The sequence below is a fragment of the Pectinophora gossypiella genome, chromosome 9 (genome assembly GCF_024362695.1).
Source record: "Pectinophora gossypiella chromosome 9, ilPecGoss1.1, whole genome shotgun sequence".
NCBI lineage: Eukaryota > Metazoa > Arthropoda > Insecta > Lepidoptera > Gelechiidae > Pectinophora > Pectinophora gossypiella.
Genome location: NC_065412.1, coordinates 8439856 through 8465461, shown reverse-complemented (window position 1 = coordinate 8465461; position 25606 = coordinate 8439856). Strand labels below are relative to the sequence as shown.

General features: G+C 39.0%; 1 protein-coding gene across 2 annotated transcripts; it reads left to right on the top strand.

Annotated features, from left to right (window-relative positions):
- Nucleotides 1-3208: 3208 nt before the first annotated feature.
- Nucleotides 3209-25485, top strand: LOC126369569 (aminopeptidase N-like). 2 transcript variants are annotated; one of them, XM_050014046.1, is made up of 15 exons: nt 3209-3389; nt 9808-10004; nt 12093-12826; nt 13061-13216; nt 13636-13956; nt 15181-15364; nt 16357-16592; nt 17364-17544; nt 17936-18134; nt 18716-18990; nt 19749-19945; nt 20468-20635; nt 21182-21395; nt 22345-22492; nt 23639-25485. In XM_050014046.1, exons 2-15 carry the CDS (start codon nt 9822-9824, stop codon nt 23815-23817), a joined length of 3375 nt encoding a protein of 1124 aa, XP_049870003.1. In that variant the 5' UTR covers nt 3209-3389; nt 9808-9821; the 3' UTR covers nt 23818-25485. The 2 variants fall into 2 exon arrangements, with proteins under 2 accessions (XP_049870003.1, XP_049870005.1); XM_050014048.1 differs by lacking the exons at nt 3209-3389; nt 9808-10004 and adding an exon at nt 11474-11699.
- Nucleotides 25486-25606: the final 121 nt, after the last annotated feature.

Below are 25606 nucleotides of genomic sequence, written 5' to 3'. Positions count from 1 at the left end.
GCTTCTATTCCACCGACATTAGCTCTTCGCAGAACTTCCGTGTTTCGCACACGCTGCGACCAATGGATGCTCATAATGTCGCGTAGGCATTTCAGATGATACCTGTCTAATGTGCGGATATGCTTACGGTAAAGGACCCACGTTTCAGAGGCGTACAGGAGATTTGGCAGAACGATCGCCATGTAAACAGCTACTTTCGTAGAGAGCTTTATGATTAGTAAGTATACATGTTACCGCAAAACTAAGCAAAAGGTAAATGGTGGCTTAGTCCTTTTTACCGACCCCGCCGGTGTGGTCGACGATTTCCCTCAATCAGCGCTTATCGCCCCACTAGGGTCGATTAATTTTTTCAAATATTTTTCCTCTCAGACGACGCCCTGACCCGAGGTTCGCGCCCAACTGGGCACCCTCTGGCCTGTTGTCTTAAACGTTGTACCGGGTGAGAGCCTTCAGCGCTCCCTGTTTTTCCGGCCAAGTAGTTAATGCCATCTGCGGCAAATCTACAATAAGTCACGTCAAAAAAAAGCTCAGTCCTTTTGATGTGCTAATCCGGGTGTCCGGACTAATGAGAAACACTATAGGACTGCCTGTAGTTACAACTATTCTTTATTGCCATCCACGGCAATATTGTTGTACACAAATTTCGTCAAGGTGGTCTATCAGCATAGAATAACGACTTTGATTTGTATTAACTGATGAATATCTACTTCCCAAGAAAAGTTTGGTTGGTAATCCACCTCACATTCCACACTATAGAAAAAGAAGAAAAGTTTCTTTCATAAATAGTACTACCTCTTAAGAATAATAATAACGGTTAAATTACCCCCCCTAATAATTAATTAATTGGCCGCCTATTGTGCTTATGTTTTATTCGTATGTTTACGTACTTTGTTTTGTTGTTGTGCAATAAAGTATGATTGATTGATTGATTGAATTACAAACGTACATAAACTCACGCATATTTCCCACCGGGGTAAAGAGAGACTATGGAATTCCATTTGCTTCGATCCTGACACAATTCTCTTGCTTCCTCCACATTCGTTAATCGTTTCATACACGCACGCCGGGTCACAGTAGATCGTACTAAAACCTTTTCTAAGGACACGGTTAAATTAGGCATAGTAATTGGCAGCCCTCAGACGTTACACACACAGTAGCGCGTGTACGATAATGGCAATGTGTAGTGTCTGTGTAAAACGAGGCTGTTTTTATGAAGTGTCCAGGGTGTGCTATAAGTTAGGAAACTAAGGATAATAACAAGGAAAACCTTTTAATCATTCTTGTTCTTACTTATGCTGCTTATAAATGCGAAAGTAACTGTCTGTCTGTTACGTGTTCACGCCTGAACCGGTGAAGGAATTTAAATGAAATTTGGTATGGAAATATCAAATTCATAGTTTAAGACTCAGAGAAAACCAAAGGATAGTTTTTATGCCGGAAATCGCACCTTAAAGGTATGAAAAGGGGGACGGAAAAAAGACGTGCAGTGCGCTATAACCGAAATCCACGTGGATGGAGTCGCGGGCGAAAAGCTAGTCTTTTTTTAAGGTACTAACTTAAGTCATTATGTTTCCTTGATACTATTTAAATTTCTTACAATATAGATACATTAATACGTTATCTGCATTATTATTCTGTATAACTGCGTCAATAAAATGTACGCGTGGGGACGATTTAAAACAATTATAATTCCTTATTCATACATAGTCATGTCTGTAGTACTTACTACACGTTAGGCTAAAGATGCTGATAAACTTGAGCATTCACCTGTAATGAGCATTTGTGCAATGTTACAATACGAGAACACATTTAGCAAGCATTCTATCGAGCGTTCTTGCACATGAAAACGTTCATAGCAATGTTTGGCTCTATGTTTGGCTCGGCCCGTTGTTCAGTTCCATAAATCATAAAATAATAAATCATAAACTGCCTATATACGTCCCACTGCTGGGCACAGGCCTCCCCTCAATCAACCGGAGGGGGTATGGAGCATACTCCACCACGCTGCTCCACTGCGGGTTGGTGGAGGTGTTTTTTACGGCTAATAGTCGGGACCGACGGCTTAACGTGCCCTCCGAAGCACGGAATCATCTTACTTTTCGGACAATCAGGTGATTCAAGCCTGAAAAGTCCTTACCAAACAAAGGACAGTCTCACAAAGTGATTTCGACAATGTCCCCATCGGGAATCGAACCCGGACCTCCAGATCGTGAGCCTAACGCTCTAACCACTAGACCACGGAGGCTGTTCAGTTCCACAAATATAAAAACGGTCGAATGCTCGATGTTTTGTTACAAGTGAATGCTCAAGTCTATCAGCACCTTAAGTCACTATGAATGATTTGACGTTCCCGGGAATATTACAAAAGTGGTAAGAACGCTAAACGTCACAACTAGCTTTTTCCTTCAAATTGTTCTTTCTTTTACTACTTCATAATCTATTTACTCCTTTTTTCCCATGGTATATGTTGTATCGACATCGTATCAACAGTGGCTGCAAGTTGTCTTTGATTACTTGTGGCTCTGCCAACCCCATTAGGGATTACGGGCGTGAGTTTATGTATGTATGTATATGTTGTACTTAGTTTAAGTATCTATATTTATTATCACAATTATGTGTGTCGATTTATCTATAGGTGAAACAATACGGCTGCAAGCAATAATTATGTTTTCCATATTGTATCTACATTTGATGAAAATTATTAAACAGAAGTGGCTGTGACATACGGACGGACAGACAAACATGACGAATCCATAAGGGTTTTTTGCCATTTGGCTACAGAACGCTAAAAACAAGAAAAAGTATATATCTACTCGTACTATATATTCTATTTCAGTACTTAACATGCCGAGTGCCTATGACAATCAATAATGTTATTGAATTTCTTTCCAAAGAAACAATGAGACGACATATTGATCATACATACCACCAGACGTGAGTATCACGAATAGGTACTCATCAACAATAAATAATAGTAAACAGTAAGTAGGTATCTAAATTACTTTTGTACTGCGACATTGTCAATCCACGTCGCTTGTAAGAAGGTAGATTAATACACCGCACCAACCAACTAACGAGGCCTCCCTCGCTTCTCCAAGCGCATTGAGAAATAGCAACAAAAGCAGCAAACCACAGGTGTAACATAGTTCAAACTAAATTGGCCGTGGAATATACGTAAAACACACGTTTGCCGCCCACCGGCAATAGCAATGCATATCGCCATAGTTCGACGCGGCGCGCGCCACTCAACGGTTATTGGTCGTTCATCTGTTCATTTTTAATTTTTTCATCAATTTTTTAACTTGTCCCAAAAAAGTTGAAGTCAATTGTGTGCCAGTGCTAAGTGTCAATAAATTAGTTTCTATTATTGGATTATCCTTCAAAGATCGGTAAGTTAATAGTTTTATTCGTACTTGTACGAAACACTTGTGGAAATTTTATAACGACTAGACTGTGTCATTTATTCATGAAATTATCCATAAAGGCGGTTTTCTGCACGTTATTTGTATAGGCCATTGTTCATCGCAATACCCATACTGAACCGTTTTCGTTGAACATTGTTCTAATGTAACGTTTATTACTTGAACAGATGCTAACACATTTTACGGTTCTATATTTGTATTAAAATTTACTACAGTGAATATAAATACGTCCAGTGTTGTAATTCTGAAATTTGAAGAAATATCCACAGAAAATTTGTAAATATTGCGAAAGACATTCAAATAGATAACTACCTACCTACCATACAAATAGAACAGTCACCTTCTCTGAACATTCATCATCATCATCTCCTAGCGTTATCCCGTTGTCACAGGGTCTACTTACCTAACCTGAAGATTTCACAGGTCCGGATTTTTTCCTCACGATGTTTTTCCTTCAACGCTGAGCACATGATAATCATTCACTTACACCTACATACTTACATTTGTAACATGAAAATATAAAATTCGGAAATAGAATAGTTTTCTTTCTTCTATCCTTACATTATATACAAATCTATCGAAAGTTACATTATCTTCGTCAGTCGGTAGATACTCGTAACGGAATATGTCGTAGGTACCTCTAGCATGACCGGATCTACCTATGGGCTGATTGGGCTGCAGCCCAGGGCCCCGGGGTTACAAGGGGCCCCCAGATCCCACTAAAAAGTAGACCATAATTTGAAGAAAGAAATGTCTGTTAAAATATTTTTTGCTATTAGTTGAGTATTAAGATAGGCCCCCAAGTAGTTTTAGCCCAGGGCCCCACGAATTCACGATCCGGCCATGATCTAGTGCTAATAGATGAATAAGCGATAAGACCAATGATCATACAATATGCAAAACAATGTTTGTCCCGAGACGCGACGTGCAAAATAACTCTTTTAGCATAATATACGTACCTAATCTCAAACGATTTTATACACGATTAAACGATTTTTCCATTATTAGACGGCTATACGGCTCACCATCGTAGCGCCCTGGTCTAACAGAAAGCTCAGTGAAGCGTGGGTACTTAGTTCATCTCGCGCTGCACGTATCTCTGACTAGCCCAATTGCGAATATAGTCGTGAGCTTATAGTATGTCTTCTAATATTTTGCCTTTTTGCAAATGTCTATCCAGTTACAAATTATGTAGTACCAATGTCGCCAACTTACGTAAGTTCTAGATAAATACACAAGATCACCCTTGGGGGTCGGCAGAACCCACGGAACTCCACTTACTACGATCATGACACTGACTTTATCTTCTTCCATTCTCATCAAAGACGTCATGCATGCTTACCGGTTTAGAGCACTCTTGACCTGGGAGTCTAAAGCAATATTGCTATTTGTCATTTTATATGCGCAAATGTCATTTTGCAATGTTGCTTTTTAGATGAATTGCTTTGATGTGGCAAACAATCTGACGGCAGCACGTAAGATGCGGATCAACCCTGATCACTTACGACTTCCACAGGAACATAACGGATACACTTAAATCCCACATCTGTCGGGGAATTGTATATTTTTACCTCCTAGATAATAATGTATCCTTGCACAAACACGCGCTTGATGACACAAACACAAACACAGCTGTACCATTATACAGACTCACAAAGTGATTTCGAAAATATCCCCATCGGGAATCTTGTCTTGAGGCTGTTGTGTTTATTATTATTATTTGAAGAGGAAAGGGGTCGAGCTGATGCAGTCCGAATAGCCACTGCTAACATTATGGCCCCCCAGAAGTAAATGATAGAAGCGATTACAAATGGCATTTGGCCATACCTTTGCAGACCCCCCCCCGCCCCTTTTACCCACTCAATTTGCACGCGCTAGTTTAGATACTAATATCTGTGCTTGTACCGATAACAATAGATTTGGTTCAAAACTATTAAATTGTTTATTTAGACTTCACGAAACTGGATAGCGAAAACATGCGTAGTTTGCGTAGTTATTTATGGACGCAGGCGCCGTTAACCATATGAATTTCTATCATAAGACCTTGAGTAGCAGTAGAGTGGGGCCTTGTCGTAAACTTAAGGCGAGAATACACGTGCTTGTAGCTCGCACACTTGCATACCAGCTCCTCGCACGTGCCAGCTACTTTCATGTGTAACATACGTTAATTGCCATGCCTGTAACTGGTAAGCAAAGAGATTGAACAACGTAATGATTGTCTGGCAACAACTGGCAGTGCCTGGAAGACTGGGGGGTGACGCAAACCGGCACAAGAAACGTACTGCAATACAGCTGCAGTTACATTTAAGGAGGAAAGTGCATGCAAGTTCAGCTTGAAATGAAACCACAGCGTGCCAGTTGCTTGTACGTACCCGTGACTAACATGCAAGCTACTGGTCTGTTTTGCAGGCAGTGTATTCTCACATTTATGGCATAGAGTGCGAAATAAGCAATGTTATCAGCCCGCATTGCATTTGCCACGGCAGCCACAGTCGCGATACCAACATTAGACAAGGCACGCGAGTTAGTCGCGCTCGACATAGATTTCAATTTCACACACGATAAAATTCCTTAAGCTGATCACCGATGAATTTTAACCAGAAATTAAACTGCGACAACCATTTTTTTTTTAAATTCGAAGCGTAAGTATTAAGCGAAGATTAAACAGCATTGTGAATCTAACAGGCATGTAGGTAATTATACGTATGTAATATTTTACATAAATACTACACGTATTTCTATTTATTTCATTAACTTTAAACTGCAGCATTTGAAAACCAGTTTTCTTGAAGGCAAATTGTTATAATAAATGTACAAAAATATTCTTCACGGGTGGATGAGCAACAACAATGGTTAAGTTGACATTCATGCACACCATTAATTTGATGGAAGACACCTTCAACTCCGCTGTGTGCTTCTGTTTTTACCTAGTCACCTCGAACACCAAAACCAGCGAATGCTGGAGTTTGATTCTCGGCCGGGTATATAAAATAAATTAAAAGAATATTTGAGCCCAAATGTTGAATACAAGTAGGATCGCTATTAGATATCTATTCAACTAGGTAGGTACTTAGGTAGCTAAATAGCTAGATAGGTAGGTAAACGTGCGTAAAAAGAATGTTTCCCTTGGTGCATAGGTTACAAATATAAGAATCATTTAACTCAAGTGGTTATATGTCTGTCTGTACAGTAATCCACCACCACATCTCAATAAAATATTTTATAGAATTTTTCGTTAACCGGCAAAATGTGGGTATTATCAGGAGTCGCGGCATATTTTTTCTTATCATAATATTATACCTTGTGAAAAATACAACCAAATCAATTTAAGAAACAAGCAGCTAAGTATGTAAACTTTGAACAAAAGCATTTATGCTGTCTGATTGAATCTTTTCTTACATTTGCCATTAGGTAGGTATCGGTACCTATCGACCATCGAACCATCGTTTTGATAGGGGTCTGAGCTAAACAGATTTTTGACGTGTAGTCCGTTAGTGGAAAACACTGCGCAATTTCCAATATCCGTATCAATGCTCAACATAGTAGGTAGTATAAATGAACGGTAATTGCTTGGCTAATAGACTATAGACTTCGAATATTAGGTATTTGCACATTGTGATGAACAGCCTCCATAGTGTATTGGTTAAAGCGTCGGGCTCACAATCTGAAGGTTCGAACTCGATTTCCGCTGGGGACATTGTTGAAATCACTTTGTGAGACCGTCCTTTGTTTGGCAAGGACTTTAGAGGCTGAATCACCTGATTGTCCTAAAAAGTAAGATGATTCCGTGCTTCAGAAGACACGTCAAGTCGTTGTTCCCGGACTACTAGCCCAAACACCTGCACCAAGCCGCACTGGAGCGGCGTGGTGGAGTTTGCTCCACACCCCCTCCGGTTGATTAAAAGGAGGCATGTGTCCAGCACTAGGTTGTGTAGGTATAGGCTATTTATGTTTATGTTTAATTTGCATTTCTTTAAGACCAAGATAGGGCAACAATTACACCCAGTTGAAGCCGGGTACATTGCTTCATGTGTCGTCATAAATCCTATACAAAGTATCAGGTAACGGAGACGCAATCGCACAGTTTGCAGCGTGCATTGTTTACAAAGAAGCGATTTGCATCGGTTGGTAACGTTCATTTACTCGACTGAAACAGTAGTGGGTTGTTTTATCGTCAAAAGTAAAAGTTAGTTAAACTTAAATAATGAAAACTATGAAACATCAAAATGTATCTAGTAGGTAATTACATAAGTCTTCAATTTAAAAAGATAATTATTGTCTAACCCACGGCGACGTGTCGTCATCATACCTAATAATTATTATCACCGCACGTGTGTCTAATGAATCTTATAATATGGTTTCATCATTATTAAATTACCAATTATTGCATCACAGACGCGAATCTGATGACAGAGGTGGTCTGATCTTTCGTCATCGTTATCTGTCACGCATCAATTGTCGCGTCAGGGCACACGCGACTCGATGCGATATCTCACATCCTCTACCATTTACCCTCTCCGGTTGATTGAGGGGAGGCCTGTGCCTAGCAGTGGGACGTGTATAGGCTGTTTATATTATGCCAAAAGAGACAACCTACGTAGGTTGAAGTCGCGATGCGTAGCCATGGTTATTCTACGGCGTAGCATAAAAACATCTTCATCATTAAAAGTAAAATGATTTTTGCTTAAGAAGGCACGTTAAGCTGTTGGTCCCGGTTACTACTTACTGGTGTAAGTAAGTAGTCGTTACATGAGCCATGTCAGGGACCTTTGGCGGTTCAATATTAATCCTGACACCAGGGTTGATGGGGTTGGTAATCCACCTCATAACCCACACGATAGAAGGAGTACTTAGTATCTTTGTACTTGCTATCTTTGTGCCCATCTACGAAGAAATGAACCACTAACAGACCAGTGAGTGAGGTCGATTTTTCTCTTTTACTTCCGTATATGCACAGTCGTAATTATCTACCAGCAGCCTTGGAAATGACCAAGCAGGTTCTTACCTTATTTTCTTCATTAGCGATGACGTAGGTGGCAGCGACGTAGGTCCAAAGTACGACGTTAATTTGTTCAATAAACTGGTAGTGTGAAAAATATCGCCAATCTGATCGATTTTCTGTCTTCTGTCAGTTTTATAAGTACAACTTCCTTTTATGTTAGCAAGGTACCCGTATATGAACTGAAGCCCCATCCTAGCAAGTTGTACAATCCGACAGAAGGATTGTGTCTTTTCTAACATGATGGACATATTTTTATGGGCGATAGGCTCATCCTTTGTTCCATCCCTCACCATGACTTGGTATCAATGGCTCCAAGTTGCCTTTGATTACTTGTTGCTCTATGCAGCCAATTGGGGAATGCGATTGTATGTATGTTTATGTAGTACGTGTGTATTAATTTATGCCCATATTTGAACCGTATGGTTGCAGTTGCAGGTGATCAGCCCACACCCCGTTGTGTACGGTCACGAGCATTAATATGTATACACTTTGATACCATGTCACATTAACGTTTTTGACTGTCAAATATGTTAGTGCGACAGAGTCCTACAGTGGGTACATTATATTGCTCATGACTGTACACAATGCCTTAGTTGTGCCAGTCGGCAATGTTTACATCATGTCCGGGATGTTAATATTCTCTCTCCCAAATCAGAGAAGTACCTACTTGTCTCCACCTATACATAGCTACTTATCTACTGGTCACATCACTAATTAAAGAGCCACGCTCTTGTCGGTGTAGCATTATCCATGCTACTTTCAGGGCAAAGAGAAATTATTAATCGAAAAAAAAAACTGACTCGGACGGGACTTGAAGCCGCAGCTCTTATCAAGCCGGGACGAGCGTGTCCAACGTGTGAACCATTACACCACCAGTTCCTCCTTCTGCGCATGTTTTTCTCTTTGTGAGTTTCCCTTAGCACGAGTAAGTGCTATAACACCAAAAATAGGACAGTGGTTTCCCTCTTTCCTTCCGCCCAAACCTACCTGTAACATACTGATACGATATTTTATTTTTAACTAAGTAGGTATGCTCTTCATCTGCTCCATATGGTAGTTACTTAGTGACAAGGAACCTGTCAGAGACATCCTGTAGTTACCCTGACATTAGGGTTGATGGAGTCAGTTATTGATCTCACAACACATACGGGAGAAGATTACTTTTTTAAATAAGTATACTAAGTATGTAAAACAGACTCATTTGCTTACGGTAGTAGGCGTAATGTAGTGGTACCAAATCTACTAGAAGTACCTAACTAGGTAGTATACTTCATTATATGGCACGGTGCGGGTATAGAAATAACGAAAATGGTAGATACCTACCAGTATGTATGTTATGTGGGTACCTACCTATGTTCGTAAACATAGTTCATTTATTTACAGAATGATATGACAAGATGACCCTATCGAATAGCCGCCAGCAGTTCCTGGCGTATGAGTCTCAGGGGACGGAAGACATCCACTATGGCAGAAAAGGAGGTGTCTTCGTTTCCACATGCGTGTGCGTCGGCCTAGTTATCCTAGCTGTGATAGTGGCCGCTTTGGTTGGAGTTATAGTATATTTTATAACCTATTTTAAGGTAAGTTATTATCTACTTTGATTATAAGTACCTAATTACCTCTGCCAATCAATTATTGCTAATTATAAATATGGTCTGAACAAGTCACGTCATTTTTTTATTAATATTAAAACATTATGATAACAAAGATATCATTAAAATGATAAGTCACCTAAACTACAATATATTCCGCAATTCCATATTTTATTTCCTTATCATTAAAGTACCAATTTGTAAAGCGGCTATCCGAAAAGTTAACCTTTGCCTTAAACAAAAAAAATACATATCGCGTTTTTGTTGCACAGATATAATAATCATTTAAATGTGTCAAAGGTCATCCGGAAAAGCATGTATCTTCTTCGCTTTTTCCAATTCAGTATTTTTTGCGTAAAAAAAGCTACCTTTATATTGTGTTGCCAGACTGTCCGACTTTTTATCAAATAGCTTTATTTATCACGTAGCCAACAGCGTTGCTTCATATTACATCGAATAAGACTTTCCAGGCGAAGTCCTAAAATACAGATGGCGCTGTACAGATTTGCTTCCGTTTAACCTTCTAATTTAATGGATAACAGACAATATGCATCTTTTATCTTTGTTTTTGGGTATGATAAATCTTTTATTACACCCAGTCACAACACACATCATCATAATAGGTAGCAATATAATTATACTCGGCACATTAATATATCCACGTGGATAGCATTCTTTGATCCTATTGGTCCAAGCCCTCGGATAAATTCCGCGCCGCGCGGCAGTAGATAATCGTACCGAGCCCGCTGATCTGAATATGAAGCAACAAATTATTGTATGGTGCCTTTACCATTTGAGTATATTTTTGAATAATTATATACCGTTATCAATGAGAAAGTAGGTAATTATCACGTTAAATCTGAACAGCGCAGCGCCATCTATATTTTTTTGGGGAATGTAGTCTGGAAAGTCACTCATTGGCCGTTGTACTAAATACTCAGATTCGGCTCCTATGTTTTACTTTTGAAGTTATGATATGACTCGTTTTGTTTTTTTGGTGCAGATAAAATAATATAGGTTATATCTATTTTATATAGGTACCTGCACGTACTTTTCACGTTTCTAAATCACGTTTTATTACCTAACGGGGTAAGCAGAACCATAAATCATAAACAAGTTAACTAGTAGGTAAGTGAAATATTACAAATTGATATTGTCCCACTTCCCGAAGGTGGATTGCGCCAGAGAGAATTTATTGATTATTGATTCTACTACCCTCAGGAGGTATTAAAATCCGCATTGAAGCAAGTCATCTAATAAGCAATATTTATTGTAATTTTACATTTGCGCATATAAAAACAAGTGCGCAATGTCTATAACATGTCATACACTTTTTAGTCGTCAAAACTTCAACATGGTCACCTTCTGTCCAAAACTGCTTACCATCGGCTGGCAACACAACACTTGTCAAAATGACAAAATGTGTAAATAGCCTTATAGCCTCAGCGCGGCTTTTGCGTAACGTTTCGTTCGAATTAAATTCAAATAGGAATATAAAAAAATATTTAATATTTACTTTTAGTGCCAAAATATGTAATGGTTAATATATAATTCATTTTTCACCTTACATCTGTTGCATTTTCGTACCTGTGATAATTCTTAGATTTTTTTTAAGTTAAGATGTTGCTGAGGTTATTTGTTTTAGTTTTAATCAGTTTAGTGGTTAGTAATCATAGTAAAACCGTAAGTATTTCAAAATTTTTAGATATAACGAAAGATAATCGGATTACAGATTTTTTCGACATCTGTTACATTGCATTTCTGCGAACGATAATTTATGTATCTCGTGAATTAAATGTGCGTAAGAAAAACAAATATTAATTTAATTAATACATTATCATTAGTATTCTATACACTACCAGTATGTTCGTATAAAAAATAAATATAATGTTCCAGTAGTTTTAATAGTTTCATAATGTAGGTAGGTATTTAATGTAAATAATATTGTTTTACTGAACTAATTAAATAAATTTACAATCTTTTTTATTTCATTTTATACTTAGATTGATTTTGAAACATATAAATAATTATGTACCAAATGTTCTTTTTAAATGAAATATGATGTCCATATTTTAGCTGTCACAACAAGATGGAAATTTCTGGGATGAAACAGAGCCATTTGGACAAACAGGCCCTCCGTCTCCAAACCTCAGGCTACCATCGGACATAGTTCCAAGTTTCTATAGACTAAAAATAAAAGCTGATTTGGAAACTTCTAACTTTACCGGTGAAGTGTACATCACAATCAGAGCTAGTAGAAAAGTTAAGGAGATTATTTTACACTCCAAAAGCCTCAGTATTAAAAACAATGCTAAGCTCACTGAACAAATATATGAAAAAGTGGAAACTCTGCACATGAGACGAAAAAGAGATGCACCTGATGCAAGTAGTAATAGTACAAAAGTGGAAACTGAAAATGTTATACAGAATCAAAGCGAAGCTGTTACAGAAAATACAACAGAAAATGTTACAACTCAGGCTGTAACGGATACTACTTTAGCACCTAGCAATACCCCAGAAGTAACTCCAGCAAACGTAACCGAAACTACTGTAAATCCTACCACAGAAACAGTTAAACCGAATACCACTACTAAATCTGATACACATACTCAAGTTACTCACAGCAGTGTAAGGAACATCAAAATCATCTCAATTTCAGCAGCTGCGGGTGACAGACTTGTCCTTACTTTGGCTTCAGCTTTAAAACCTGATGTAGATTATATTTTAGAACTATCTTTTGAAGGGCCAATCTCAAATTCACTGACTGGCTTCTACAAAAGCACCTATACAAATGCTAATAAGGAAGAGAAGTGAGTATGAAAAAATAGCATAGTTGTTTTATCTGAAACTCTTGCTCTTTTTTTTGGCTATGGCTATTTTATAAGAATAACAATAAGTTTTTCCAACATGTTGTCTTTTGTTGATGAAATCTATTTAGTCTCATAATAATTAGATTACCTATTTGAATTTCATATAACAAGGACTAAACAAATTTAATTTTGATTATATTTAATAATTGTAATTTTTATAATTTACCATTTTAGGCAACTGGGAGTAACACAGTTTGAGCCAACATATGCTCGGGCGGCATTCCCTTGTTTTGATGAACCGGGATTCAAGGCCAAATTTGAGATCAGCATTGCACACCGTACCAATACTACTGTGCTCTCCAACATGAAAATTGCCACACAGGAGGCCATGTATGTTTTGTTCTGAAATTCTTCATCCCTACCACAATTATCAAGTATCTAATATTATAGTAATCTGTCTTCTGTCTTGTGAGGCGAAGGATTGATATAATAACGATCCTCACATGACGACCCTATTACTCTAGACATAGAGACGGGCAATCAGCCCATGACAACAAACACTTTAGGACCCCGATACCGACCCCGCCGGCGTGATCGACGATTGACACCTTGACCCGCCCATTTCGCGCCCATCCGGGTACCTGTCTCAAATATTTATACTGAGAGAGAGCCCTCATTGCTCCCCATTGTTCAGCCAATAGTTAATGCCATCTAAGGCATACAATAAGTATATCATTAAATCTTGTGTTGTATATTGTAAAGAGGAGAATATTCAGAAAATGCATCTGAGTTGTTTATTATCATTGCAGTCCAAATGAACCAGACTGGGAGTGGACACATTTTGAGCGATCAGTCAACATGTCTACCTATCTTGTCGCCTACATCCTCTGCGATTTCAAGTCTTTAGACACCAGCTATGTCAGCAAGGATAACATCACGAAACCCATACGTATTTGGACTAGACCGGAGTTGATCAACAAAGCCAAATATGCAGCATTGATCACTCCAAAATTGCTAGAGTATTACGAAGAAGTATTTGGAGTGCCATATGCTTTGGATAAGCTGGATTTGATAGCTATACCGGACTTTTCTAGTGGTGCTATGGAGAATTGGGGCTTGATTACATTTAGGTAAGTTTTTTCTTTCATTTTTGTGTTGGTACTCTTTTGTAACGAGTGTCTATCACTTTATAAGGTATTTAGTTAAGCAGTTTATAAGGTAAAGCACAATACCATCTGCTCATAAAACAATCCATTATCCTTAAACCATTAAATACAGAGCAATAATATTTATCTTTATATTTTAGAACTATTAATAATCAACCTTCAAACCGTTTTGTTTTGTTACCTCTTATGCTAAAGTTGCTTATCATTGTTGCTGTTTATAAATATATTTTTTGTTTGTATGTTCTTCAGTGCATTTTTTTACTTGGCAGTTTTTGTATTCAATCAGTAATAGTAACTAGTAAATAAAAAGTGTGTTGTATTGATTTAAATGATTTATTAATATGTAATGTGATAAAATACGAATGTGATAAATAATTTGCACAACTCCGCATTACATTAACTTAGTCTGTCTTAACTTGTCAATTCTTTGAACAGCAATCAATAAAACAAACATACAAACAACAAAGCGAAAGGGAGACAGAATGTAATCTTGTTTCCTTTATTGACTAGGGTTGCCTGGAAAAAAATGTGTTGGTGTGAAGCTCGCACGGCACCGCCACTCGTGGAAATGGTGGAGGCCTTTGCCTAACAGTGGGATCAAGTGGGCTAGTATAGTAATAATACAATAACAACAAGACAGCTGATTGTGGTTCTTTTATCCATATGTAATTCTGTGGTATGTTGTCTTTCTTTGCAATAAAGAGATCTTGTCCTCATTGTCCGAAAAAATACGATGATTCCATTCTTCGGAAGATGTGTTAAGCCATAAGTCCCGGGCTAATAGAGTGCTATTAGCTCGGAGCAACTCCATATCCCCCCCTCCGTTTGATTGAGAGGCCTGTAACCAGCAGTGAGACGTCATCGTCATCAGCCCATTAACGTCCCCACTGCTGGGGCAGGGGCCTTCCCTATGGATGGATAGGGAGATCGGGCCTTAAACCATCACGCGGGGCCCAGTGCGGATTGATGGTTATTAACGACTGCCAATGCAACCGGGACGGGACGGGTGGCCCGAAGCACGGAGGAGATGAAAACTTTTTTTTTTGAGAAAGTTGCTTAACTTCAACAATTGCAGACCGAGCGCGTTTACCGCTGCGCCACCGAGGAGCTCGTAAATGCAGGCTATTTATGTTATGTACCTATGTTTGTGTTATGTAAAGGGTTGTGTATTTCATTGTTATATCACAGAGAGACGACTCTCCTCTTCGACGAAGCGGACAGCGTCCCCCGAGACAAACAGAACGTTGCCATCGATATAGCCCACGAGCTCGCGCACCAGTGGTTCGGCAACCTGGTCACCATGCAATGGTGGACAGATCTCTGGCTCAACGAGGGTTTTGCTACTTACATCGAATACGTAGGCGTTGATCATGTGAGTTTCTGGATGTTTTATTATAAGGTAAAAGGGAAGTGCGGGCAAGAAGCGTCAGACAGTGACGTACTAAGGAAAATCATCTAGTTGTTGTAACAGGAAGGTTTTTGGAAATCGCATTCCCAGTGACACAACTAGTTGTGCTAATTGGCCAGCCCAACAGGAAACAGGCTATCATAACCTAAGCTTACTTTGGGTAGTCAGAGGTCCATTGCAAGATGAACTATGTACCCACAACTCACCGAGCTTTCTGCCAGACCAACGTGATGATAGGTGGGGAGCCGTATCGCCATCTATAATGGTCGTGCCAAATTTGTTAGTGAAACTGCGCTTAAAATCTTCATCTATCGTGTGGATTGTGAAGTGGATGACCAACCTCATCAACCTTGGCCCCTGACATGGCTCATGTAACGAGTACTTACTTACATACATACATACATACATAAATTGACGCCCGTAATCCCTAATGGGGTGGGCAGAGCTACAAGTTATCAAAGACAACTTGCAGCCACTGTTGATACGATGTCGTAAGCTGGATATGATAAACCTTATGGTGATAAGGGATCAGCCTATCGCCCATAACATTAGTCCATCATGTTAAGACACAATCCCTCTGTCGGATTTTACGACATGCCCGGGAAGACAAGCAGCTGAACGTGTTCTATGTTTTTTATTTGCTCCCAGAACAGCATAGAAGCTTACTTTACTACTTACTGATGTAAGTAAGTAGTAAAGTAACCGGGACCAACGGCTTAACGTGCCTTTCGAAACAAAGATCATCTTACTTTCGGACAATCTGGTGATCAGCCAGTAATGTCCTAACCAAACTAGGGACCATAAAGTAATTTTTGTGATGTCCCCACCGGGAATCGAACCCGGGACCTCCGGATCGTGAGCCCAACGCTCAACCACTGGACCACGGAGGTCGTTAGAGGTGGTTAAGATAAATTCTCTTTTAAGAGTCACTCACATCATCACATTATTGGTTCCAGATCGAGCCGGAGTGGAATATGTTCGAGTCGTTCACGCGTGATATGCTCGACTTACTACGAACGGATGCATTAAAGAATACTTCCCCTGTATCCCGTCAAGTGGTTGACGCATCTGAAATATCACAGAAATTTGACGAAATATCTTATACTAAAGGCGCGAACCTTATTCGTATGCTTAACAATACAATGTCTGAGGAACTCTTCCATAAAGGCTTGGTCAACTATTTGAATCGATGGTAAGTGCCTACTGTAGTTCTGCTATAGTTCTCTGCGCGACTGAGAGTAAAGAGCAAAGGTAAAACGCGTTCAGCTGCATATCGAAATACGCATATCGGGAAAGTAAAAGTATATACAATATAGCGGGCTAATAACCAGTTGCCATATGGTTAAATATAATACATTTTAGAACTAGAATACCCTATAAATGTTCCCGCACTTTACTTACCGGTCCGCAGAGGTCCGTGTTGTTCTATGCTTACTTAGTAACTATTTACCTAATCTGTGGGTACACAATATACTACATTTCATTTCTACTTTATTAAATCAAATTAACGCCACGCAAAGACCCGACTTCAGTAATTGTCGAATCTACTAATTGTCTTGTAGCTTTGCTCATAACACAAGTAGATAAATGAAATGAAATAAATTTTATTCGCTTTAGTGGTATAAAAGATCTTATAAAATAACGATGCCTATTATATTAAGAAGCAAAACTCCATCACTCAATCATAATGGGCGTACGAATATTAAGGGTTAAATTATATTACAGCGTTTTTCTGTGGCTTTACCATTAAAGTCGTCTGTTTTTCCAACTCGTCATAATCTTCAAGGGAGTCTTCAGGCTAGAGTGAAAAGTTATTTGCTAGGTAAGCGTGATCCTTAGACCACATCGTCACATACCCTCAGGTGAGATTGTGGTCAAACGCGAGCCTATATTATTTAACAAAAAATAAATAAAAAGCAATCATGCCTTGTCGTTGCGTAGACTGATAAAAATGTCTCTACAGGAAATACATGAACGCAGAAGAGAATGATCTGTGGGCAGCGATGTCTTCGGTAGTGGCTTCAGACCCAGTGCTCAAAGGTCGGTCGTTAGTGGACTTTATGAACTCGTGGACGCGTCAGGCGGGGTACCCAGTCGTCAACGTCAAGAGGAACTATGAATCTGGCAACGTTCACTTTGAGCAGGCAAGTTTCTATCATCTCACGTTCTAGTGTTAATGTATCTTTCCCAGTCTGCTGGTAGAATTTTCTACTAGAAATAGTCTAAGGTCTTTGTCTATCTTGAATGTAATCTAAGTGTTTTATGTTCTGTCCTGTGTACATTGAACTGTTGAATAAATTCATCACACGAGACAGCGGATCGCTGGATTAACTTACTGCATTTTTTGTTTAAAGCTGTACATTCCGTGTATACAAAAATCTTTTCTACTTATAGCTAAATCACTCAACTTTAACAGAGATCAAACATGCGTGCTTCTAGATCAATTTGAATTCCGAATTTAAATTTCAAAATGGCGGACCGGAAGAAAGACTAGAACATCCTCAGGCGCAATAATAATTATACATTTTTCCTTAGCAACTCTTCACAAGCTCAAAGGAACCGTACGAGAAAATGTTGAAGCAGCTATGGCAGATTCCTATCAGTTACACGGCAGTCGAGGCTCCTCTGTCTGAATGGAGTACCAAACCTAAACTATGGCTGATGGAGAAATCTACCTCTGCCGACTTGCCCATCAACGCTTCCCAAGCGCTCTATGTGAACATAGGCGCTACTGGTTAGTTGGATCTTTGTGTTTTTTATGTTTGGTAAATATCATGGTATAAGAAAACCGGTTATGCTCAATCCGCCATTACTAGCCCATTGATGACGTAAGTGTTACCGTTAAATTGGTATCTCCAACATTCCAAGATCGTAAATATTATTGAAAATTAAGTAAATTACTGACTAATGTACTTAATTACTATTACATGTCACATATATAAAAATCATTAAAACTGTACTAAAAGTCCAAAATTTCCTTGCAAAGTAAATTTGTTTATCCAGTTAATTGGACGTTAGAGTAACTGCTTCTATGCTGAATAGAAGCGTATAAAAACAATATCGTAAAAAGTGACAAGGAATATTCCTTCTAATACGCTTTGGTCCATAACCAAACCAATAATATAATAATGGGCGGATTAACTGTCACTAAGTATACGGTTTGTCATAATACATGTTTGGACTACTTAGTACGTTTATCTTTTGGTTACTTGCGATATTGCATACCCCAAGACTCCAGGAGGGATTAAGGTCGTCAATTCATATACTTCTCTAAGAGTCGTATTCCATCTAAGTAATTTCGCCATTCATTTTCAGGATACTATAGAGTGAACTACGATCAGAGAAATTGGGAACTTCTTAGTACGGCCTTAAAATCTGGTCATGTGAAATCAGCAATCACAAAAGCACAACTTATAGACGACGCTTTTAATCTGGCTAAGGCGTCACAGTTGAACTATAGCTATGCCTTAGGCTTGACTACATACGTGATCAATGGAGAACAATCGAAGATTGTATGGGATCTGTTACTGAATAATATGGCATTCTTGAAACACAACCTGATGGCTACGTCTGGGTATAGATACTTCCAGGTAAAGTTCCTTGAAATGTTCTCTAATCAAATGCAAGATAATTAACGCATTATCACACGCCGGACACTTGTGTGCCGCCTTACGCATAAACGCGATCGAGATCCAATCAGCGCGTTTTCCCATACCTCCTTAGCGGTATGTGGTCATTTAATACTAAAGTAAGACGCAGAGATAAGAGTTGGTGCGGGGCGTAGAGTTACCGTTCTATGCGTATTATTATTCTATCTCTTCTTCTTATCGTGTCGATGGCAAACTAAATTGTATCGGCCCAAAACTTGGCAACAAGTATGGCGCTATCTGCAGCGCTCATCAGATCCTCCTGCGTACAGGTGTTCGGGCACGCAGGACACGATGTAAGATGTTCCATCGTTTGGGGAACAGTGCCACACTTGCACTTTAAGTCCGAGCCATCCGAGAAACCCCACCTGATTATTCTATGCTCCTGCTGTCGCTTTTTCCCCGCACGTCTGGTACAGAGAACTAAAAACAGGAATTCTGCTATATGTCATTGAAATACCGCAATTATTTGCGTCATTTTCAGTAAAAAAAAACTTTAAATAAGGAATTAACATTATGAGTCATGATAATGACGATTATTTACAATACTATTAAAGGAAATGTATAGTATAGGAGGTATAATATCTCTTTAACGCTCTTACGTCTCGTGATCAGTCTGGAGTCTATATGCGTCATGTCACAGGAGTGTCCAAACTTCATAATACAAAATAATGTAAATATTATGTTTCAATACATTCTAGGATTACATGAGGATAATCCTACGGAAGCAACTAGAACGTCTGAACTTCGGCCTGGACAAACCGAAGGATGACAATGAGGCGTTCCTCATAGAAAATCTAGTCATGTGGGAGTGTTACGTCGAGTCACCTCGCTGCCTCAAATGGGCCAAAGAGCAGTTCAATAACTGGACTTCACAGGCTGATATATCGAAGAACCCGTAAGTTTAATACTTTCATTTATATTTTTCTGACGCTACGCGTAGGGGTGTTATGACTTTCATCCTTTGTCTGTCTGTCTGCGCCATCGTAGCTCCAGAACGGATGGTCCGATTTAGTAGCGGTTTTTTTTTTTAAAGAAGCAGTTATTGGCTCTAAACCACTGTATTCGACTTTATGAGTTTAAATTGTCGCAAGTTCAAATCCCACCACAGGCCTAAACCAATGATTTCGGTTTCGGAAGTATGTAACCAAACCTGTATTGGACTGGATTTTCCATTGCGGGTTGGTAGGTCAGACAAGCAGTCGCTTCTAAAAAACCGGACCTGTCAACTCTTTTTTAGATTACAAACAGCTGTTACATTTCATTGAGTATCACCAAATATAGGTAGGCCAACCCTGTGAAAAACGTGATAACGCTAGGGAGATGATTCATGTTTGGATCAAATATAAAAATGATATCACGAGATTTCCACGATCTGCGCCCGGTTACTGAATAATAATTTTCCATTTTTAATTTCCAGGATTCCAAGCTACCTGCGTTCTCTGGTGTACAACGTAGTGCTGAAGTACGGCGGGCGCAACGAATTCGAGTTTCTATGGAATCTGTTCCAAAACTCTACCGACCCTAACGTCAAGACCCTAGTCATCACCAACCTGCCCAGCACTAGGGACGAGTCGCTCATCACCATGTAAGTACGATAGTACAACATTGTACAATACACAGACTACATATTGACGTTATCGAACACACGCGCATCTGTGTGTTTGACCTCTGACGCCCATATGATTGAAGTTTAAGGTAAGACCGAGGGTGGGGACCCGCCCCCCCGGGTTTGAGGTTCATTGAAGCAATTCATCTAAAAAAGCAATATTGCTATTTGACATTTGTTGACATTGCGAACTTACTTTTATATGCACAAACGTCAAGTCGCTTTTTAGGTCAATTGGTGCGATGTGATGACGACCGGTTGCCATACAACCATAAAGTTGAAGTTGGTTCAATATGGCGTTTTTAGGCCGGGTTTGCGGATTTGACCAATCACAGCGTTCGAGAGATCGAATAACGAAGACGCTCTGTCACTCTCTCCCTCGTGGTGATTGGTCGATTCCTGCACATCTCCGCACAGTTCCGCGTCAATGGAAACGCAGTCTCAGACCCCCATGGCCACACCGATAAATTCGTAACTTATTAGGGTCTATGACTGTCTGTCAATGCATGCAATGTACTCATACAGGATGCTCGAGAAAAGCCTGACAGAGATACCTAAGCAGTACGCAGTAGCTGTGTGGAGCGTTGAGCCGCCGATAGGCACGCGTATCGCACAGCGGTTCCTACTAGACAACTTCGACCGCGTGTACAGCAAGTTCACAGAAATGGACGCCTTCATGTTCCCGGCTGTGCTCAGCGGCGCTTTCGGGTTTATAACGAATGAAGAGGAGTTGGATAGGGTGAGTAATAAGTATAATATAATTTGCATTATAAACAGCTTATAGCATATGTTTTGATTGTAAGTTATGTGTTATTCCGTGTTTTGTTTTATATTTTGTTACTGTAGTGTTCCTATAAAATAACCGTTTCTTTGTTTCTTTCTTTATATACCTCTCACCTTACCCTTCCCTTTCTTCTAGCTTTTATTATTTATGTATTTATACATAATCTACCAATCTGGTACACTGCGGTTTGATACATACACATACATACATAAACTCACGCCCGTAATCCCTAATGGGGTGGGCAGAGCCACTAGCAATCAAAGACAACTGCGGTTTGATAGAGGTATTTTAAATTGAAATTAATAGAAATGGAGGTTTTCTTCAACAAAATCACACCAGAATGTGATTTTTTCAAAAAGGCGCTGTTTTCCACTATTAGGCGACGATATGTCGCAACAGTCGATAAACATAATATAGCATCACACCTGTATTCCCAAGGGGTAGGCAGACGTTATAGTATACAGGGTGTCAGTGACATCGTAACAAAAACTTTGAGGGATGATTCAGACCATGATTCTGAGTTGATATCAAGTGGAATTTTCCGTCGCAAAAGTATGGAACTGAAAATAATTTAAAAAAAAAACACAAAAATTTTCATGTATTTTCCGACAGGAAATTCTACTTGATATCAACTCAGAATCATGGTCTGATTCATCCTCCTCAATATTCGCTGCGATGTCACTAACACTCTATATACACCCACTCCTCGTCATCATTATCATTAATTTAAGAGCCACGCTCTTGTCGGTGTAGCATTCTCCATGCTACTTTTTACGGAAAACTAGAGCAGTGGCAATCCTTGCCAGCTATGTTCAAGTCCTATGTAACAGGGGTCGAGCCTATGACCATACAAACACCATGTTAACAGTCGATTTAACTATAACTTTCTTCGTCTTCGTTGCAGTTGAAATCGTTCGCACTCGCGCACAAGGAGCGGTTGTTGCCGATGTCGCAGACGCTACAGAAGATCGTCGACACGGCGCAGCTCAGGATTAACTGGATGAAGAAGCACGCAGCTGGCATCAACACGTGGTTGCAGGACTACGTCACCAGTATGTATAATAATAATATGTGTATAAGTATAATATTATAACGCACAGGTAGGTCTAGTCAAATAGACCGATCCGAATGGCACCCGGTGGGAAAGCGCTCATTATGCTAGCGGCGTTTCCGCACTGGATTGCCAGCGAATTGTGCTGCACTAGGTACGATTCAGCGCGGGGGTCACCTCCATTCTGCCGTAACCGCCCAATTGTCTAACAAAGTTTATGGCTTCTGTACACCAACACCCAGCCACTTCCACAGCAAAGGGCACAAAAATGTATTATCGGCGTCCATGGTCCAGTGGTAGAGCGTTGGGCTCACATTCCGGAGGTCCCGGGTTCGAATCCCGGTGGGGACACATCACAAAAATCACTTTGTGATCCCTAGTTTGGTTACGACGTTACAGGCTGATCACCTGATTGTCCGAAAGTAAGACGATCTGTGCCTCGGAAGGCACGTTAAACCGTTGGTCCCGGTTACTACTTACTGATGTAAGTACGTAGTCGTTACACGAGTCATGTCAGGGGCCTTTAGCGGCTCTATAACCCTGACACCAGGGTTGATGAGGTTGGTAATCCACTTCACAGCCCACACGATAGAAGAAGATGATTTCCATAGTTAACATCCAGGTGAAGTAATGAGGTTTAGAGAGTGAGGGTCCATATTTAGCCGTACAATTAATGGCCTTTGAAATCGTGTAGTACATCCTCCCTAAGAATATCCTAAATCCTTTTCTGTATAGCCATGAGCATCATGTAGTATGATAAAAGTGCCAAGTCTGACACAAAACATAATTTTATTTTAGTCTGACAACTCTAAAACTAGTGCCGTCCTTCACTTACGACGAATGCAAGACAGAGATATAGCGAGTTATAGAACTGTTAAACTAAATTAAAATTAAGTTGGTGTCTACAGGAATCAGCAACAAAGTGTGCACAAATGACTAAACATCAATGTTGGATTGCGGTGGGAAATATAGTTCACATAAAAGAAAAGAGCGATTCGAATCTTTCGGATCTTGGGATTCGAAGCACTCTCTTAGCTCATAGAGTAAAAGAATAGCTCTTTCAAATTGCTCGCTCGCTCGGCTTACTATTAAACCACAGTGTGTTTTTTTGTTAGTGTCACGAGTGAAACAATACCGAATATTACAGGTAACACAACGGGCACAGTGAATTCTACGGTTGTAGACAATGAGACTACGAAGGACTTACCATCTACGTCTCCAATACCAGATAGCACAGAAGCGCCGAAAACCACCGCGGGCGTCGAAACGACCACATTTGCACAAGCAGACAATACCACAGACCCAATAGCAAAACCTAGTCGTTAATCCAAGATAAGTTGATTGTGTTTTTAATTAATTTAGCCGCAGAGTTTCCAATCGTAATACCGGTCGCTTTTTGTTTTATTTTTTTTAGAATTCGACTCGAGCGTACACGTACGAACACTGATATAAAATAAACAAAAGTACTACGTATAGTAGGGATACTCTTCGCCCCGCGCCAATAAGAGCTTGGAACGAGCTTGATTCCTCTCACCTTCCGATAAAGTGACCCCCACATTAGTTTATTTAAGCCTTAAGCCTCTGTCTCGCTCGCACACACCTGTAAGGCGACACACGCTAAGAACGAGATTTTTACATGGAGATATGAAATACGCACACAGTGTGTGCACTCTCATACTACTTGAAACGGTTGGGTTCAAACTATTCCGGCCAAGTAGTTAATGCCATCTGCGGCAAATCTACAATAAGTCACGTCAAAAAAAAAAAGTTCAAACTATTGTTCCTACGTGTACGTACCGACGCGACACCATATAATACTACACCTATGCGTTTAATGCGTACAAAAACTCGTCCCAAGTGCGACCGGCCTAAAAAGTTAAATCACTTTAAGGAAATTAAGCGATAATAACATTTTGCAACTAAACCATTGAAATCGGATATACTCTTGCCTAACAACAATGTGCAAACAGATCATGTACAACCATGTTGTGAACGCATAATAATAACAATAAGTACTTGTGGTACTTTTACACCGTTTTCGAAATATGAAATACAAGAGCATTTAAAGTTTCCATAGGTTTTTGGCGTGAGGGGCTACGCAATGCAATATTATCCTTCATAAATCCATAAAAAACTGCCAACAGTAAGTTTAATAAAAAAAAGAAAAATAACAAAATATCGTTAAAAAATGAGGCATCAGACAACTAGCTGGGTACCAAAGAATATTTGCAACAACTAAATATAGCTCTGGCTATGATTCCAATACTAATATTATGAGTGCCAAATTATTAGGTGCTAACAAAGTATACTATATAATAGTGCAGTTACTTATTGTGTTAGTTTATATCGTTTGGAAATGAGATTTATGGCATAGTTTATAGAGATGTTTTTGATTTCTAAGAATGTAAGGTCTGCATCATTGTTCATAATGTTATAAAAGCATAATAGAGGTCTTTTAATAATTACTAGCTTTTTGAAATATATTACGTTCGAAATTCATTGTGTATTAAATAAAATCACAAAAATATTTCCCTACAGTATATAAGTACTTATTCTTGAAATGTTAACTTATTTCAAAGTTTATAACTTTTTAGTACAATTTAGTTATTGACAATTTTTCGGCGCTCTCTAAGTGGAGACTGCTTGCTAATATAAAGTAGATAAGTGTTAGGATGAAATATTAATAAGTTGATAATATTTAAATTCATGGGTGTTAAATATTTTGTAATATTATCTGTTTTCTATACATAACCATTAATTATTTTTGATCGAATATTATTTTTTACAATCCATTCATTCCAGTATATTTTTAATTATTTTTTAGTATTTTGTTTTCATAGTTAATAGTAGCTTTACGATGGTTCCTATTTATTTACGAAAATGCGAATTTATGAGATCTGTTTAGAAATAATTATGTATTTTATAGTATCTGCCTACTGTTCGTGCATGTAATTGTAAGCATATTGGAATCATAATAAATATTTTTCAACAGAATATTATAGTTTATTATTGGGTACACTCAATGAAAAATCGACCTTATTATTTGTACGATTTATTTAGATTGGTAGGTACTATATAAGCTAATGTATAATGTCAATTGAAACCGAAACATTTA

What these genes read in the sequence shown, in the direction of transcription:
- LOC126369569 (XM_050014046.1), top strand. Translation starts at nt 9,822, where the DNA reads ATGACCCTATCGAATAGCCGCCAGCAGTTCCTGGCGTATGAGTCTCAG. An exon ending in ATTGCCACACAGGAGGCCAT is followed by an intron (nt 13,217 to 13,635) that starts GTATGTTTTGTT and finishes TTATCATTGCAG; the next exon opens with TCCAAATGAACCAGACTGGG. An exon ending in GCAACGTTCACTTTGAGCAG is followed by an intron (nt 17,545 to 17,935) that starts GCAAGTTTCTAT and finishes ATTTTTCCTTAG; the next exon opens with CAACTCTTCACAAGCTCAAA.